This window comes from Oncorhynchus clarkii, chromosome 17, assembly GCF_045791955.1.
Source record: "Oncorhynchus clarkii lewisi isolate Uvic-CL-2024 chromosome 17, UVic_Ocla_1.0, whole genome shotgun sequence".
In the NCBI taxonomy this organism is placed as follows: Eukaryota; Metazoa; Chordata; class Actinopteri; order Salmoniformes; family Salmonidae; genus Oncorhynchus; species Oncorhynchus clarkii.
This window is the reverse complement of record NC_092163.1, coordinates 52,744,721-52,762,598: the sequence shown is the minus strand read 5'-3', so window position 1 is coordinate 52,762,598 and position 17,878 is coordinate 52,744,721. Positions and strand designations below refer to the sequence as shown.

The 17,878-nt window shown below is 45.6% G+C and overlaps 1 protein-coding gene across 6 annotated transcripts in view; it reads left to right on the top strand.

The window, feature by feature from the left end:
* LOC139371088 (zinc finger protein 385A-like) overlaps positions 1 to 17,878 on the top strand; it is an 81,700-nt gene that overhangs the window by 40,935 nt on the left and 22,887 nt on the right. For all 6 annotated transcript variants that reach the window (XM_071111150.1, XM_071111151.1, XM_071111153.1 and 3 more), the window contains one exon: positions 8,702 to 8,812. In XM_071111150.1, coding sequence (XP_070967251.1) covers positions 8,702 to 8,812 — 111 coding nt within the window. The remainder of the gene's footprint in view (positions 1 to 8,701; positions 8,813 to 17,878) is intronic.

The window sequence follows — 17,878 nt, the reverse complement described above, 5'->3', positions numbered from 1 at the left end:
CACACCTACCCCACCAGACATGCCACCAGGGGTCTTTTCACAGTCCCCAGGTCCAGAACAAACTCAAGGAAATGTACAGTACAGTATTATACAGAGCCATGAGTGCATGGAGCTCCCTTCCATCTTATATGGCAAAAAGCAAGTGAACAGCAAACCTGGTTTCAAAAAACAATTAAAGCAACACCTCACGGCACAATGCCTCTCCCCCATGTGACCTACTTGTTCTGTGTATGTACTGACATGCATGTGTAACTGATAGATGCACACACACACATGCACACACACACACACATGCACACACACGTTAATGGTTTTAAATGCATGTATATTTTTAAGTATTTTGTCTGTAATGTCTTTTTCGTTACATGTCGGACCCCAGTAAGACTAGCTATCGCCATTGGCATTGGCTAATGGGGATCCTAATAAATCTAATGCTTGGCTGCCGTTTGACAAATTAAAATAATCTTTCTCTTTTTATTAGAGTTTTTCCTAATAATCTCATCATGTAGGCTATACCCACACTGCAGTCTGACTACGAGCTGTTGGCTAGAGGCTCATGTGCCAATACCAGAGTGGACACATTCACTATTAAAGCACATTTTTTTGTGACAAACCCATCAGTAGAGTTGAAAATGCAATGGAAACCAATTTAACTTGTATTGTTTATTTGGTACGTGGGGATTAAACCGCAAAATGTATTTTATTTGCACTACGTCATCACGTACAGCATTTATCCGCATCCAGTCAATTTTATGGAAACACATCTGTGGTGGGAACATGTGCATACTGTTTTTATTGGGATTTTACAATATTTGCATAGAAATGTGTTGTCAATTGGATGGAAACCTAGCTAGTGAGACTGAGTATGACAGAACATACTTACCCTGATAACCTCTAGAGGGTGCTAAAACAGAGGCTGAAAGTACACCAGACAGAGCAGACACAAGAATTTGATAGAAACTTCACAGACATTGATAAGTAATGTATGAGATTGAGAGAACCACTAAAGTTTCCTAGTGACATTCTGATGAGGACCTGATATTGTGACGGTCTGTGCTTAAACTCCACCTTGGGTCGTTGGACAAGCCTATTCGGAAATGAATCAAGTATGGGTAGCTGAGAAGGAAGAAGCTTAATCTTTCCCCAGTTGCCTCAGCAATAAAAAATCAAATTCAACTACCTCGTACCCCTGCACACTGAGTCAGTACTGGTACTCCTTGTATATACAGTGCATTCGGAAAGTATTCGGATAGGGGTTGCTCAGCTCGGACACCAATAACATAGTCAAAAAAGGGGAACTGTAGCCAACATAACCTTCACTCCAAATCAAAACTTCAAACCTACAACCTGATTTTAGACAAAATTACCTGGGCAATACCTACTACCAAACCAACACCCAGCAAAAGAAACAGAAACCTGAAAACACTATTCAACCTGAAACTGAGTGAGTAATGTTTAGTCTGATGCTACTTTTAAAGCCAAGAAGAAAAATAAATTACAATAATATATTTTTACTATAAGGACTGAATTCTAAGTTAAGGCTACCCAGCTTGCTAGGTCAGAACTTATCTGGCTGCAACTTCAATTAGTACTGAGGTGTGAAGTGAGAGGTGTCAAAGCCCTTGAGCCCAACAATGGTAGGAGAGTTTCACAGCCTCCCCCACCCAAATGCAGAGGCCTTTGAACCCCCCTCCCTCTGTGCAGTGGTCATTACTGTAAAGTGCCCTCTGGATTCATCTCTATTTTGAACTGATATGCAGCCAGGACACTTCAATTGTAAATGACCTTAATAAGAAACAATATTGTTGCTTTGATCACATCAGAAGAAATACTCCAGAAGGAATGCCTTGACGTCGCAATCTCCAAAATACAACAGCCACAGGTCAACTTTGTATGGGCATCATAAAGGACCATTCGCCAACACTGAAGAGATATAGCTAGCTAAAAACCTCCTTTTGCCTGTGAAAAAAAAATAATGGACAGAGACTTGCTAGATACGTTAGCTAGCTAGCTGGGATTTTCTAAAAGGAATCTGCCTCCCGGAAAAAATAAAAAAGTTTCTAACAAGTGGGTGTGACACCTATTCCTGTTGACTGCTGTGCTGCTGCTTGGATTCCACCTGGCGATCTGTTCACCGTCTGCCCTGGTCTGTCTCCCCTTGTCTGGTATAGGTACCCCCGCCACACTCCCCCTTCTCTCCAGAGCTTTCACTCGCCTCCAGCACACACGCGCTTACACACACACCGCAGACTTTGGACTGATCAGAATTTTAGGAAGGCAAATTAACTTGTGAAGCTTATTATGCGAGCTTACTCAGAAACACTTTAATTAACTACTATAGGCCTACTATTTATTTATTTCGTTATTTTATCTCATACTTTTATAGCCTACTGGACTCATAGAGAGCTACTCTCTCAAGTTATCTTGTTGGGGCGAGTGACTCTTTGAACTTACAACGATTAGCCCCAAGTCGTCATGTTTTTTTCTTATGCTTTATGTTATTTGCGTCATGACACCTGCGTGCTTTGTTGACTATGAACTTGCTTGTTTACCCAACCATGGGACAGAATATGTTTGTTCCCAAACACGGGACTCTGACTCTCTATTGGTTACACGGACTCTTGGCCTCCCGTCCTATTCTAACTACCTCTCTCCGGCTTTGTATTCATGTTACCTGATGAAATTGCTCTACAATATGATATTGTTGCTATCTGATGCACATTCAAATGTCATAAAAAAATCAACACTGCAGAGTTCTCCCTGTCCTCTGCCGTGCCCTGATTATATTACTGCTGATGATATCTGGAAATGTGCATATACACCCTAGCCCATCTACTGTTGCTAGCCCCAATTCTGATTTGTGCTCTGATATCTGTTTCACTGATTTCTGCTCTCGTAAAAGCCTTGGTTTTCTGCACGTTAACACTAGAAGCTTATAACATAAAATGTATCTATTGAAGGTGTGGGTTCACAGCTCCAATCCAGATGTGCTGGTCATTACTGAAACGTGGTTAAAAAAAAGAGTGTTTTGAACACTGATATTAACCTTTCTGGTAATAACCTTTTTTTGGCAAGACATATCTTCCAAAGGTGGTGGAGTGGCAATCTTTACCAAGGAACCCCTTCAGTGCTTGAATGTCTCCACAAAATCTGTCCCCAAACAATTTGATTTGCTGGTTTTAAGCATTAAACTTTCAAATAACTCTTTATTGACTGTTGCTGGGTGTTATTGTCCACCATCAGCACCGGCCTTACCTGCCCTAAGCTCTCTCCGGGCCCCTTACACTAAGTCTGAATTTGTCCTGATAGGTCACCTAAACTGGGACATGCTTAAACCACCTGACCAAGTCCTAAAGCAATGGGACTCCCTAATTCTTTCTCAGATTATTACCAATCCCACAAGGTATGACTCTGAACACCCAGAAAAGGCTACTATCCTTGATGTTATCCTCACAAAAGTCCTGATAGGTATCAGTCTGGTGTTTTCTGTAATTTTCTGACCTTAGTGATCACTGTTTTACAGCCTGTGTTTGTAATGGCTGCTCAGTGAAATGACCTGTCCTGATTTGTCATAGACGCTTGCTAAAAATGTTTAATTAGCAAGCCTTCCTTCATGACCTGGCCTCTGTAAATTGGCAAAGAATCAGCTTGATCCCATCTGTCAAAGACGCTTGGACCTTATTTTTTGATATTGTGATCTGACAGAGTTACTCCACCTCAAGAATTCCATTTGGCGAATGGCTCAGCACACGCATACTCAGACTGACTGGCTCTCGTTCAGGCAAATGAGAAATAAGTGCACTCAAGCTACCCGGAAGGCCAAAGTTAGTTACTTTAAGGAGCAGTTCTCTCTCTGTGGGTCTAACCTCAAGAAGTTCTGGAAAATGGTTAAAGACCTAGAGAATAAACCCTCCTCCTCACAGCTGCCCAAGTCCATTAATGTTGATGATGTGGTTGGTACTGACAAGGAGCACATGGCTGTGCTGTTTAATCACCACTTCATTAAGTCAGGATTCCTATTTGACTCAGCCTTACCTTATTGCCTGTCAAAAATTTCCTCATCTCCCACCCCTTCTAATGCGAGTAGCCCCGATGCTCCTCCCTCTCTTCCCCCTGCCCCACTACAAAGTCCCTCTCTTCCCCCTGCCCCACTACTGAGTGAGGTGCTAAAGGAGCTCATTAAACTTGACCCCCCAAAAAACATCTGGGTCAGATGGTTTAGGTACTATCTTCTTTAGGTTGCAGCCCCTATCATCGCCAAGTCTATCTCTGACCTTTTTAACCTGTATCTCCTCTCTGGGGAGGTTCCCATTGCTTGGAATGCAGCCACGGTGCATCCTTTATTTATAGGGGGAAATCAAGCTGATCCTAACTGTTATAGGCCAATTTATGTTTTGCCCTGTTAATCAGAAGTGTTGGAAAAACTGAAGTGGATTTGTTGATGTCTATAGTATTCTCTCTGGTTCGCAATCTGCTTTCTGCTCAGGTTATGGATGTGTCACTGCAACCTTAAAGGTCCTAACTGATGTCACCATTGCCGTTGATTCTAAGCAATGATATGCTTCTATTTTTATTGACTTTGCCAAAGCTTTTGACACGGTAGACCATTCCATTCTTGTGGGCCGGCTAAGGAGTATTGGTGTCTCTGAGGGGTCTTTGGCCCCTCAGAGACACTTAGCGCACTTCAGGTGGGTGGTTGGGTTGGTGGGAAGTGGTAGGTGGGGGGCTCTGGAGTTGAATATCCTTATAACACATCAGGAGAGAGAGAAGGGAAAGAGAGAGAGAGATAAAGGGAGAGGGAGAGTGAGCACTGAAGTGCGTTGTGATTAAGGGAACAAAGAAAATTCCAGGTTAAAGATGAGGAGTATAAATATAGCCAGGAACTGTTATTAAACCACTTACATATGGGAGTATAATTACACCTTTGCCTGGTGTTTGGAAGTTGAACGTGAAAATAGACTCTCATTTTGCAGCGTAATTTCACAGCAGCAGTCAGTGATTAGAAGTTGAGTAAAACCCCAACGTGCTTTTGGCTGCAGAGTGTAGAAACACCCAGCCTGGGTTGTGGTTACCTAGCAGAGTGGCCCGAACCCTAGCTGGGGGGGGGGGGGGGGGGGGGGGGGGGGGGTCTTGCTGGGGTCTTCCATCTAGGGTGTGGGAAAAGTATGTGAACCCTTTGGAAATACCTGGATTTATGTATAAATTAGTAGTACAATTTGATCTGATCTTCATCTAGGTCACAACAATAGACAAACACAGTCTGCTTAAACTAATAAAACACAAAAAAATTGACATTTTCATGTCTTTATTGAACACACCGTGTAAACATTCACAGTGCAGGGTGGAAAAAGTATGTGAACCCCTGGATTTAATAACTGGTTGACCGTCCTTAACCTCAACCAAACGTTTTCTGTAGTTGTGGATCAGACCTGCACAACAGTCAGGAGGATTTTTGGACCATTCCTCTTTACAATACTGTTTCAGTTCAGCAGTATTCTTGGGATGTCTGGTGTGAACTGCTCTCTTTTCGTCATGCCACAGCATCTCAATCGGGTTGAGGTCAGGACTCTGACTGGGCCACTCCAGAAGGCATATTTTCTTCTGTTGAAGCCATTCTGTTGTTGATTTACTTCTGTGTTTTGGGTCGTTGTCCTGTTGCATCACCCAACTTCTGTTGTTCTTCAATTGGCGTACAGATAGCCTTACATTCTCCTGCAAAATGTCTTGATAAACTTGGGAATTCATTTTCCGTCGATGATAGCAAGCTGCCGAAGCCCTGAGGCAGCAAAGCAGCCTCAAACCATGATGCTCCTACACCATACTTTACAGTTGGGATGAGGTTTTGATGTTGGTGTGCTGTGCCTTCTTTTCTCCACAGATAGTGTTGCGTGTTCCTTCCAAACAACGCAACTGTAGTTTCATCTGTTCACAGAATATTTTGCCAGTAGTGCTGTGGAACATACAGTTGCATTTTTGCAAACTTCAAATGTGCAGCAATGTTTATTTTGGACACCAGTGGCATCTTCCGTGGTGTCCTCCCGTGAACACCATTCTTGTTTAGTGTTTTAAGTATCGTAAACTCGTCAACAGAGATGCTAGCATGTTCCAGAGATTCTGCAAGTCTTAAACTCATTGAGCATTTTGTGCTGTGCTCTTGCAGTCATCTTTTCAGGATGGCCACTCCTAGGGAGAGTAGCAGCAGTGCTGAACTTTCTCTATTTATAGACAACTGGTCTTACCATGGACTGATGAACATCAAGGCTTTTAGAGATACTTTTGTAACCCATTCTAGCTTTATGCAAGTCAACCATTCTTAAACTTATATCTTCTGAGATCTCTTTTGTTCGAGGCATGGTTCACATCAGGCAATGATTCTTGTGAATAGCAAAGTCATATTTTGTGAGTGTTTTTTATAGGGAAAGGCAGCTCTAACCAACATCTCCAATCTTGTCTCATTGATTGGACTCCAGGTTAGCTGACTTCTGAATTAGCTTTTGGAGTCATTAGCTTAGGGGTTCACATACCTTTTCCAACTTACACTGTGAATGTTTAAGTTATGTATTCAATAAAGACAAAAAAAAATCAATAATGTGTGTGTTATTAATTTAAGCACACTATGTTTGTCAATTGTTGTGACTTAGATGAAGATCAGATCAAATGTGATGACCAATTTATGCAGAAATCCAGGTAATTCCAAAGGGTTGACATGATTTTTCTTGCCACAGTATATATATATAGGTGCCCATGATTCGACGAGCAAGTGTCCACATTCTTTTGGTCATGTACTACAGTGGGGAGAACAAGTATTTGATACACTGCCAATTTAGCAGGTTTTCCTACTTAAAAAGCATGTAGAGGTCTGTAATTTTTATCATAGGTACACTTCAACTGTGAGAGACGGAATCTAAAACAAAAATCCAGAAAATCACATTGTATGATTTTTAAGTAATTCATTTGCATTTTATTGAGTTTTTAGGTGCGTTTTGGCAAACTCTAAGCAGGCTTTCATGTGCCTTTTACTGAGGTGTGGCTTCTGTCTGGTCACTCTACCATAAAGGCCTGATTGGTGGAGGGCTGCAAAGATGGTTGTCCTTCTGGAAGGTTCTCCCATCTCTACAGAAGAACTCTGGAGTGCTGTGAGAGTGACCATCGGGTTCATGGTAACCTCCCTGACCTTTACGAATGATGGCGGCCACTGTGTTCTTGGGGACCTTCAATGCAGCAGAAATGTTTTGGTACCCTTCCCCAGATCTGTGCCTCGAAACAATCCTGTCTCGGAGCTCTAAGGACAATTCCTTCGACCTCTTGGCTTGGTTTTTGCTCTGACATGCACTGTCAACTGTGAGACCTTATATAGACAGGTGTGTGCCTTTCCAAATCATGTCCAATCAATTGAATTTACCACAGGTGGACTCCAATCAAGTTGTAGAAACATCTCAAGGATGATCAATGGAAACAGGATGCACCTGAGCTCAGTTTCTAGTCTCATAGCAAAGGGTCTGAATACTTACTTTTTTACTTTTTCTGTTTTTTATATTTAATAAACGTGCAAACATTTCCTGTTTTTGCTTTGTCATTATGTGGTATTGCGTTTAGATTGATGAGAAAAATAACATTTAATCTCTTTTAGAATAAGGCTGTTTGTTACGTAACAAAATGTGGAAAAAGTCAAGTGGATTGAATACTTTCTGAATGCACTATATTTTTTTATTTTGATACAGTGGTGGTTGGTGATATTTAAGATGGGGGAGGACTATTTTTACTTTTCATGAACATGGCCTTAATTCTATTACATTATATTGGATGACTGTCATCCCTTTTCCATTCACCCAGTTTAACGTAACAGCAATAGGTTTAGGCTACTACATGATTCTTGAATGTTCCCTATACCCATCATGATGTTGCTACATCCTAGCCTACAGTTTGCAATGTAGGTGCACAGAGGTCGAGGAAAAATGTGAAACATGAACAGACAGTGATACATTCAATGCCGCCTTGCACACTGTTGCCTGTATCTAGCTGATCTAGGGTGTAATTATTTGTCCAACAGTTGCAAACAAGAGTTTCTATTAGAAGAATTCAGGTATGTTTATCTCTGTTTTCTTTAGTTTGCTTCCGTTTAAGAAACATTTTATGACTTCCCGCATCTACTGTATGTGCTCCCCTCCTCTCACCTTTTCCCTTCAATTGGCCCGACCAACCAGTGCTCCCACACATTGGCTAACCGGGCTATCTGCATTGTGTCCCACCACCCGCCAACCCCTCTGAGGAGCCTCCAATGGTACACGAAAGCCCAAAAACAAAGTGATAATTTATGTAGGATGGGGAGTCTGTAATCAGGGCCCGCTGTCTGTAATTGGGGCCCACCCAAGACCCAAGTCACAGACAGGTCCAGCAGCTGCTGTTGAACAAAAACACACTCTCCTGTCATTATCAATCAAGGCTCTCTCCCTTTCTCTAACTCGCTCTCCTTTTCATTCATTCACCCCTGTCTCTCTCTCTCTCTCTCTCTCTCTCTCTCGCTCTCTCTACCAATTTTCCTGCAATAGGGGCTTTACTCAAAATGTTTCATCAGATAGCCTAACTCTGCTACCAGCCCACCACCATGGCACAGTAACCTAATATGTTTATCTGCTCCCCTACTCAGAGTAATTCGATTTTCTATATAATCCCTCTCCCCTCTGCTCCCCTTTCCCTCCAGATGGACCCGGTACAGAAGGCAGTGATGAACCACACCTTCGGCCCCCCCATGATGAAGACCAAACGACCCATCATCTCCTGCAACGTCTGCCAGATCCGCTTCAACTCAGAGGTAAGCTAGAAAGGCACTATCCATTCATCTATCCATCCCTCCATCCACATATTTACCAGTCCTTCTATCTTAGTATTCCACACATCCATCTATGGACTGCATCATAGCCTGACGTAATGTCAGTGATTGACTGTACTGCTGGAGCAGGTGTCAGGTCAGAACTGTGTCTGTAATTTCTAGGCTCCACTTTTAGCCTTTGGGCAGCCCTGCTTATCTTACATTTTGCTGGCACTTCCCAGAAAGGAGTTGTGAATATTATGCAACTGTGTTCTGGGGGGATAGGGAACAAGAGACCAGGGGCCTGAGATGTTGAGGTTGGATGGGGTGAGTGAGTAACTGTGGGAATGTCTTAGAGAGGAAACACACTAGAACAACGGCCGGCCGAGTGCTTCTGATCTAACGGATAGAAAACAATAGAACAGTGCATCATGGGGAGGGTCATGATAGAGGGCTTGTGAAGGGTAAGTGAGGGTGAATTACACAAAGCACATTCCAGCATATCAGTCTTGGGACAGGGCACCAACCCAAAAATAGGATGACTGAGGGAGCATAACTAAAGAATGAAGTGGTTCAATTGAAGGGGGGGTTTAAGTGTCCCCATAAATCTGCCAGCGGTGTTTACTGATACTTTCACAGTTGAAAAACAAATAAATCATAAGATATACATCCACAACAGTTCTTTGGCTCCAGGGCTGGGCTAATTAGCATGATACAACCATGGTGTGTGTGTGTGTGTGTGTGTGTGTGTGTGTGTGTGTGTGTGTGTGTGTGTGTGTGTGTGCGCGCGTGCGCGCGTGTGTGTGTGGCCCTTGTGGGATTACTCTGAGCTGTTTGTTCCATCGGCATGGAAAAGTGATTAGGATCTTGGATGGTTCTGCACACATTCCAATAGAGAGAGGGGGGTCTGACAGATGATAGGTGCTTTTGACACTGACTGCCTTCTGAAACGTACAGTCATGAAGACAGAAGCTCTCAGCTCTGTAAACAATTTAATGTGAAGTCCTCACATTATCCACTGCTCAGTTTGATTGCATGTCTTTATGTGTATTGTACTGTAACCACATATAAATGTCGCCTCCTCTTCCTTTCTATATGATCCTCTCACCTTGCTTCTGTGTGTGTATTACAACACAAACTTAAGGTAAACAGATGTGGAGATATGGTCATATCTGAGGCTGAGTCAAACGCCTGATTTTCTCTTTATATACCCCTTCCCCTTCCCCGTCCCCGTCCCCTTCCCCTTCCCCTTCCTCTTCCCCTTCCCCGTCCCCTTCCCCTTCCCCGTCCCCGTCCCCTTCCACTTCCCCTTCCCCGTCCCCTTCCCCTTCCCCTTCCCCTTCCCCTTCCCCTTCCCCGTCCCCGTCCCCTTCCCCTTCCCCTTCCCCGTCCCCTTCCCCTTCCCCGTCCCCTTCCTCTTCCCCTTCCCCTTCCCCGTCCCCGACCCCTTCCCCTTCCCCGTCCCCTTCCTCTTCCCCTTCCCCTTCCCCGTCCCCTTCCCCTTCCCCTTCCCCTTCCCCTTCCCCTTCCTCTTCCCCTTCCCCTTCCTCTTCCCCTTCCCCTTCCCCGTCCCCTTCCCCTTCCCCTTCCTCTTCCCCTTCCCCTTCCCCTTCCCCGTCCCCTTCCTCTTCCCCTTCCCCTTCCCCGTCCCCTTCCCCTTCCCCTTCCCCTTCCTCTTCCCCTTCCCCTTCCCCTTCCCCTCTCCCTTCCCCTTCCCCTTCCCCTTCCCCTTCCCCTCTCCCTTCCCCTTCCCCACACAGATGTGAACGTTTGATCACCATTAAGATGATTATTAAGTAGTAAGAACTGTTTTCCTGCCATAAACTGCATAAAGGTTATTATAGTTTTCTGTTTTTCTATTCGTTTTTTTTCTTGTTTTTTTGTTTATTTGAGTTTGTTTTGGTGTCAAAGATACCATATTTTTGTTTTTCAAATGGGTTTATTAATTATTTCAGTCAAAAGAAATTATCTATATTAATTTTGTTTTTGTTTCAGATTTATTTTACTATAATAACCTTGGACTGCATTGAGTACAACTATTTCACTGTGGGAGGCTTAAGCAATTTGGGGATCTATACAATCCATATCGCTGAAACGTTACAGATTTCGAAATAGGAATTTAAAGGTAATTTCCGATTGAGCTGACATGTGCAGAGTTTACTGTGAGTTTCGGTGATATGGATTGAATAGAGACCTTGGTTTATAATGTTCACTGTGTATATACAACATTATTGTTGTGCAATATTACATGTTTTTTGTAGTGTTTCACAATGGGTATATAGAGTACAGCCCAGGGTACATTGGTCCACAATAGCATGAGTGATGGGTATATCCCCTAAACATAAAAGTCTCTTGCTCAGGGAAATCCAGTGTTTATGGCTGCTGCTGTCACCTCTAAGCCAAACACAAGTTTGTACACACAAGCATGGCAACAAATATTGACGCATGCCAACGAATAAAGCACTAAATAGTTTTCGGGAAAGGCCGTGGGTGGTGGATGCAGAGACAGGGGCTTCTCAGACTCCATAACAGCTGCACCACTGTGGGGAGGGGCTCTTGACCTGATCCTGTGGGAGGGGAAGCGGGGGGTCTCAATGATATCTATCTACCTGCTCTAACCCCACTCCCGTGGACCTCCTCTCACATGGTCGACCTCTATGGTTGGTTAGGTGTCACTGCTCTAACCCCACTCCCGTGGACCTCCTCTCACATGGTCGACCTCTATGGTTGGTTAGGTGTCACTGCTCTAACCCCACTCCCGTGGACCTCCTCTCACATGGTCGACCTCTATGGTTGGTTAGGTGTCACTGCTCTAACCCCACTCCCGTGGACCTCCACTCACATGGTCGACCTCTATGGTTGGTTAGGTGTCACTGCCCTAACCCCACTCCCGTGGACCTCCTCTCACATGGTCGACCTCTATGGTTGGTTAGGTGTCACTGCTCTAACCCCACTCCCGTGGACCTCCTCTCACATGGTCGACCTCTATGGTTGGTTAGGTGTCACTGCTCTAACCCCACTCCCGTGGACCTCCTCTCACATGGTCGACTTCTATGGTTGGTTAGGTGTCACTGCTCTAACCCCACTCCCGTGGACCTCCTCTCACATGGTCGACCTCTATGGTTGGTTAGGTGTCACTGCTCTCAGTACCTGAGGTGCTCTTCATGCAGCACTACTGCATTTCAAAAGCATGGTTAGACACTAGATCATACTTTCTATACTTTCCTAATGCTATAAACGGTAAGACTAGTTTCCATAAATATTCAAAATAAAGTACAGTCAGCACTCTCACTTAGGGCATTTTAACATAAATCTCTTTGTATTCACACTGCCCTTGCCTTTGAATGAGGACTCAACTCTTTTGCCAGTTCACTTCAGCTATTTTGTGGACCGAGTCCTCTTTGCATTCACATTGCTATGTTTAGAAAGGAACCAAGATCTTTTTCCAACATTCCCTCAATGCACTCTGGGTTTTTACAAAGTGCAGGACAAGCCATTCCATCAGAATATGTTATCGGACAGCTAGGTCCGACTTACATGTTGTAAGCTAATAGATTGCATTATATTAAAGGTGAGACATAGTAATTGTAATCAGAAGATACTATTAACATGTAAATATTATTGGTAACAGAATAAATAGCAGAAGAATAACTGCATTTTAAATAATGCTGTAATCAAAAGAGCTAGAATTGATTTTGTACCATATGTTGTGATTCTCACCAAATTTGTCTCACACTATTCAAACCCTACAATCGAATAAACAGCTTATAAAGTTATCTTAGCCTATAGATCACATATTGCAAACAAACAATCTGAACTAAAAACTCCACACATTTTGTAATTTCTGTGCATCCTTGACAATTGATAATCAATAGGCCTAACCAAAAACAGCACCCGTTTTTTCAGCAAACCAGCACATCAGCATCTTCTCTCTATTGTGGCACCAATGTGAGGCAGGTGAAACAGTGTTGCAGTAGTCTAGTGTGTGGTGCAGGAATAATGACAAGCAAACCTGGGTAGCTTTGTGTTCACATTATCCTAAAAAAGGGAACCAGACTGCGGAATTCAAGCGAACCGAACTCAGACCTCTTGAGATGGTCTCATTTCGGTTCACTTCGGGGGCCCTTCTTTGAAGGGTCTGAGTTCCTTTGGAGTGTTCACACTGGACAAAAAATTAAGCGAACTGCACTGAGTTGACAAAAATTGGGGAACAAAGTGAAAAAACACCCTGGACTGCATTTTCTGTCAGTCAATACTGGACATAAAACTTAAGAATTTGCTAAACTAGAGTCAATTAAAGGCTGAAGCTGAACACAAACCAAAATATCTGGATTGATTAATATGCGCAATGCGGAGGCAAGCGTATCACACTGTCTGCCAACAGTAATGTAATGTACGGCCACATCGGGTAATTATGAAATTGCAATTCATTCAAAGCAGCCACCAGCCACAGAGGACAGATTAGGCTGTCAGCTTTCAGCCCCGGCTCTCTCTGCTGCAAGACTGACGTCACACGCATCTTGACTGTGCTGCATTGGCCATCGTCACCACTGCAGCACCACAAAGCTGGACACCTTTTCTCTCTCTTTTTCTCTCTCTTTTTCTCTTTTTCTCTCTCTTTTCCCTCTCTCTCTCGCTCTCTCTCTCTCTCTCCCTCTCTCTCTCTCTCTCTCTCTCTCCCCCTCTCTCTCTCTCTCTCTCTCTCTCTCTCTCTCTCTCTCTCTCCCCCCCCCCCCCCTCCTCAGGTAGCCTAGTGGTTATAGTGTTGGGCCAGGAACCGAGGATTAGGTTAAATGCAGAAGACACATTTCAGTTGAAGGCATTCAGTTGTACAACTGACTAGTTATCCCCCCTTTCCCTTTCATTCTTGTCACTCTCAGTCCCTAAAATAGACCCTACCCACTGGGTACAGGCATCAGTTCAACGTCTAGTTTTAATTTACATTCGGTTGAGTTGTCAACTAACGTGAAATCAATTTGGATTTAGGTTAAAAGTTGGGAGAAAAAAATACAAAATTCCCTTATGGTGATTACTTTTTCAAGTCCAATCAATTTTCCATGTTGATTCAATGTCAACACATTTCATTTATTGGTTGAATTGACATGGAAACAACATTGATTCAACCAGTTTTTGCCCAGTGGCTGCTTTTTTCTCCTTGTTCTGCCTCTTCATAAATCTTCATGTCTCTCCGTCTCTCTTTCTCTCTGGCGTACTTCCTGTGTCTCTGTCTCCTCTGCATTTCTCTCTGTCCCTCATCCTCCCTCTTCTCTCCCCTCCCACCCCCTCTGTCCTCCATCATGTTGCCTGTAGGCTGTATAGTAGATCTGGCTGCTAGACCAGTTCTCTCTGGTTCCTCTGCCTTTGTTGCTTTATAGATAAAACATCAAAGCCCCATCCTGCTCAGAGAGAAAAGGATTTCAGGGAAATTATCTCGTTCTCATTTTCTCTTTTAAATCTTTCCCATGCTTCTTATTCCCTCATTCATCTTAAATCCTACTTTTCATACTCTCTTTTCATAACCCTTCTCAGCCTATTCCAAACATCATGTACTATTTTATAACTATTCAGTTCTTCCCATGACTTCAATGACCCTAAATATTTCTCTTTCCTCCTTCCTTCTAGTCTCTTTCTTGACTTTCTCTGCTCTGTCCCCTCTTCATGTCTCCCTATCCGTCTCCCCTCTCTGTTGTCAACTCTGCTCTGTTGTAATTGATAGCTGACCTTCATTGATCCCACAAGACCCAAACACTGGGTCAGGAACAGAGCTTCAGAAGCAAAGCTTTCCCTCAGAGAGGACCATCAAAGAGAGCAAAGGAGAGAGAGAGAATGCAAGAGAGATAAGGGGTTTATAATCTGAAAGAGAGCGGCAATGATGGAGAAAGTGGAGAGAGAGTTTTCTCTCTGTCTGTCTCTTTAGAGCACATAGCTGTTGCTGAGTGCCGTCTTTACAACCCTCCATCTCTAATCTGTGGGTTTTGGGGAGCGGGAGCCTAAATAAGACCTTCCGAGGACTTGGCTTACACATGAAGGGCTATATGTGCATCTCTGTCATCGCCAATCAGGACTGGGGCTCTATGTATACCCCTGTCATCAGTAAATACTGCCTGGGGCTTAGGGAGGCATCCCTGACATGTCCCAGCAGCTCTCTAGCCTTGTTGATAACACCCCCCCCCCCCCCTCAGTGCCTCCAAGACCCAGCTCTCTTTATAGCCTTGTAGCTGTCTACACCCCCTCTAAAATGAAATAAAATCAAATGTGTCAGCCAGATAGCCACTCACAAAGTATCGACTACCGATCGTTGTTCATGGTGCTGAAATTGCGACATGTCTACGTGGCTGCATGCCTATCGAATCAATGTGTTTTTTTTGTAGTGCCAGGGCCTGTATGGCTTTGCTTTAGCTAATGGATACATGTTTATTGGTAGGAATAATTGGTCTTAATTTTCTCATGTTAAGCCTAACATTTCATGGTGATAATAATGTAATTACAGATTGCAGATTGTAACATTTATTTCCGATGCAACAGCATACTAATCAGCTACCAATTTTTTTAAATATACAACTGTCCTGTATAGGCTACCTGAACCTGAATGACATGTTGTTACGGTTTTCTTCGGGCGAAGGAGAGTCGGACCACAATGCAGCGTGGTTGATTCGATACATCTTTAATAAGATGAAACATGAACAATACAAAAACAATAACCGTACCGTGAAAACCTATACAGCCTATCTGGTGACAACAAACACAGAGACAGGAACAATCACCCACGAAACACTCAAAGAATATGGCTGCCTAAATATGGCTCCCAATCAGAGACAACGATAATCACCTGCCTCTAATTGAGAACCAATTCAGACAGCCATAGACTTACCTAGAAAACCCCACTAAGCCACAATCCCAATACCTACTAAAACCCCAAGACAAAACACACCACATAAATAAACCCATGTCACACCCTGGCCTGACCAAAATAATAAAGAAAACACAAAATACTACGACCAGGGCGTGACAGAACCCCCTCCCCCCTAAGGTGCGGACTCCCGGACGCACATCAAAAACAATAGGGAGGGTCCGGGTGGGCGTCTGTCCATGGTGGCGGCTCCGGCGCGGGACGCAGACCCCACTCCATCAATGTCTTAGTCCCTCCTCCTCGCGTCCTAGGATTGTCCACCCTCGCCGCCGACCATGGCCCAGTAGTCCTCACCCAGAATCCACCTGGACTGAGGGGCAGCTCGGGACTGAGGGACAGCTCGGGGCTGAGGGGCAGCTCGGGACTGAGGCAGCTCGGGACTGAGGGGTAGCTCGGGACTGAGGGGTAGCTCGGGACTGAGGGGTAGCTCGGGACTGAGGGGTAGCTCGGGACTGAGGGGAAGCTCGGGACTGAGGGGAAGCTCAGCACTGAGGGGAAGCTCAGCACTGAGGGGAAGCCCAGCACTGAGAGGAAGCTCAGCACTGAGAGGAAGCTCAGGCAGGTAGTTGGATCCGGCAGATCCTGGCTGGCTGGCGGTTCTGGCAGATCCTGGCTGACTGGCGGATCTGGAAGAGTCTGGTTGACTGGCAGATCTGGAAGAGTCTGGCTGACTGGCAGATCTGGAAGAGTCTGGCTGACTGGCAGATCTGGAAGAGTCTGGCTGACTGGCAGATCTGGAAGAGTCTGGCTGACTGGCGGATCCTGGCAGACTGACGGATCTGGCTGCTCCACGCTGACTGGCGGCTCTGGCTGCTCCATGCAGACTGACAGCTCTGGCTGCTCCATGCAGACTGACAGCTCTGGCTGCTCCATGCAGACTGGCAGCTCTGGCTGATCCATGCAGACTGGCAGCTCTGGCTGATCCATGCAGATTGGCAGCTCTGGCTGCTCCATGCAGACTGGCAGCTCTGGCTGCTCCATGCAGACTGGCAGCTCTGGCTGCTCCATGCAGACTGGCAGCTCTGGCTGCGCTGAACAGGCAGGAGACTCCGGCAGCGCTGGAGAGGAGAAAGGCTCTAACAGCGCTAAACAGGCGGGAGACTCCGACAGCGCTGGAGAGGAGGAAGGCTCTGACTGCGCTGAACAGGTGGGATACTCCGGCAGCGCTGTAGAGGAGGAAGGCTCTGGCAGCGCTAGATAAGCGGGAGACTCCGGCAGCACTGGAGAGGAGAAAGGCTCAGGCAGCGCTGAACAGGCGAGAGACTCCGGCAGTGCTGGAGAGGAGGAAGGCTCCAACTGTGCTGAACAGGCGGGAGACTCCGGCAGCGCTGGAGAGGAGAAAGGCTCTGGCAGCGCTGAACAGGCGAGGCGCACTGAAGGCCTGGTGCGTGGTGCTGGCACTGGTGGTACTGGGCCGAGAACACGCACAGGAAGCCTGGTGCGGGGAGCTGCCACCGGAGGACTGGTGTGTGGAGGTGGCACAGGATGGACCGGACCGTGAAGGCGTACTGGAGAGCTTGAGAGCAGGGCTGGCACAGGACGTGTAAGGCTAGGGAGGTGCACAGGAGGCCTAGTGCGTGAGGCTGGCACAATCTTCACCAGCCGACTAACACGCACCTCAGGACGAGTATGGAGCGCTGACCCAGGTGCCATCAAATCCCCGACACGCTCCGTCGGGCGTATATCGTACCTAAAGCACCAACCTAGCAACTCCCTCATATCTCTCTCCTCCAATTTCCCCATTAACTCCTTCACAGTCTCTGCTTCGCTCACCTCCAACTCCGGCTCTGGTTCTGGTCTCCTTCTTGGCTCCTCACGATAAACAGGGGGAGTTGGCTCAGGTCTGAACCCTGACTCTGCCACACTCTCCCTGAGCCCCCCCCCCCCCAATAAATTTTTGGGGCTGACTCTCGGGCCTCCTTCCGCGCTGCCGTGCTTGCTTCGCAAACTCCATTCTCCGATGACCTTCCGCACACTGCTCCATCGAATCCCAGGCGGGCTCCGGCACTCTCCCTGGGTCGACCGCCCACCTGTCTATTTCTTCCCAAGTTGTATATTCCAAACTTTGCAGCTCCTGCTGCCGCTGCCTGTCACCACGCCGCTTGGTCCTGTTGTGGTGGGTGATTCTGTTACGGTTTTCTTCGGGCGAAGGAGAGTCG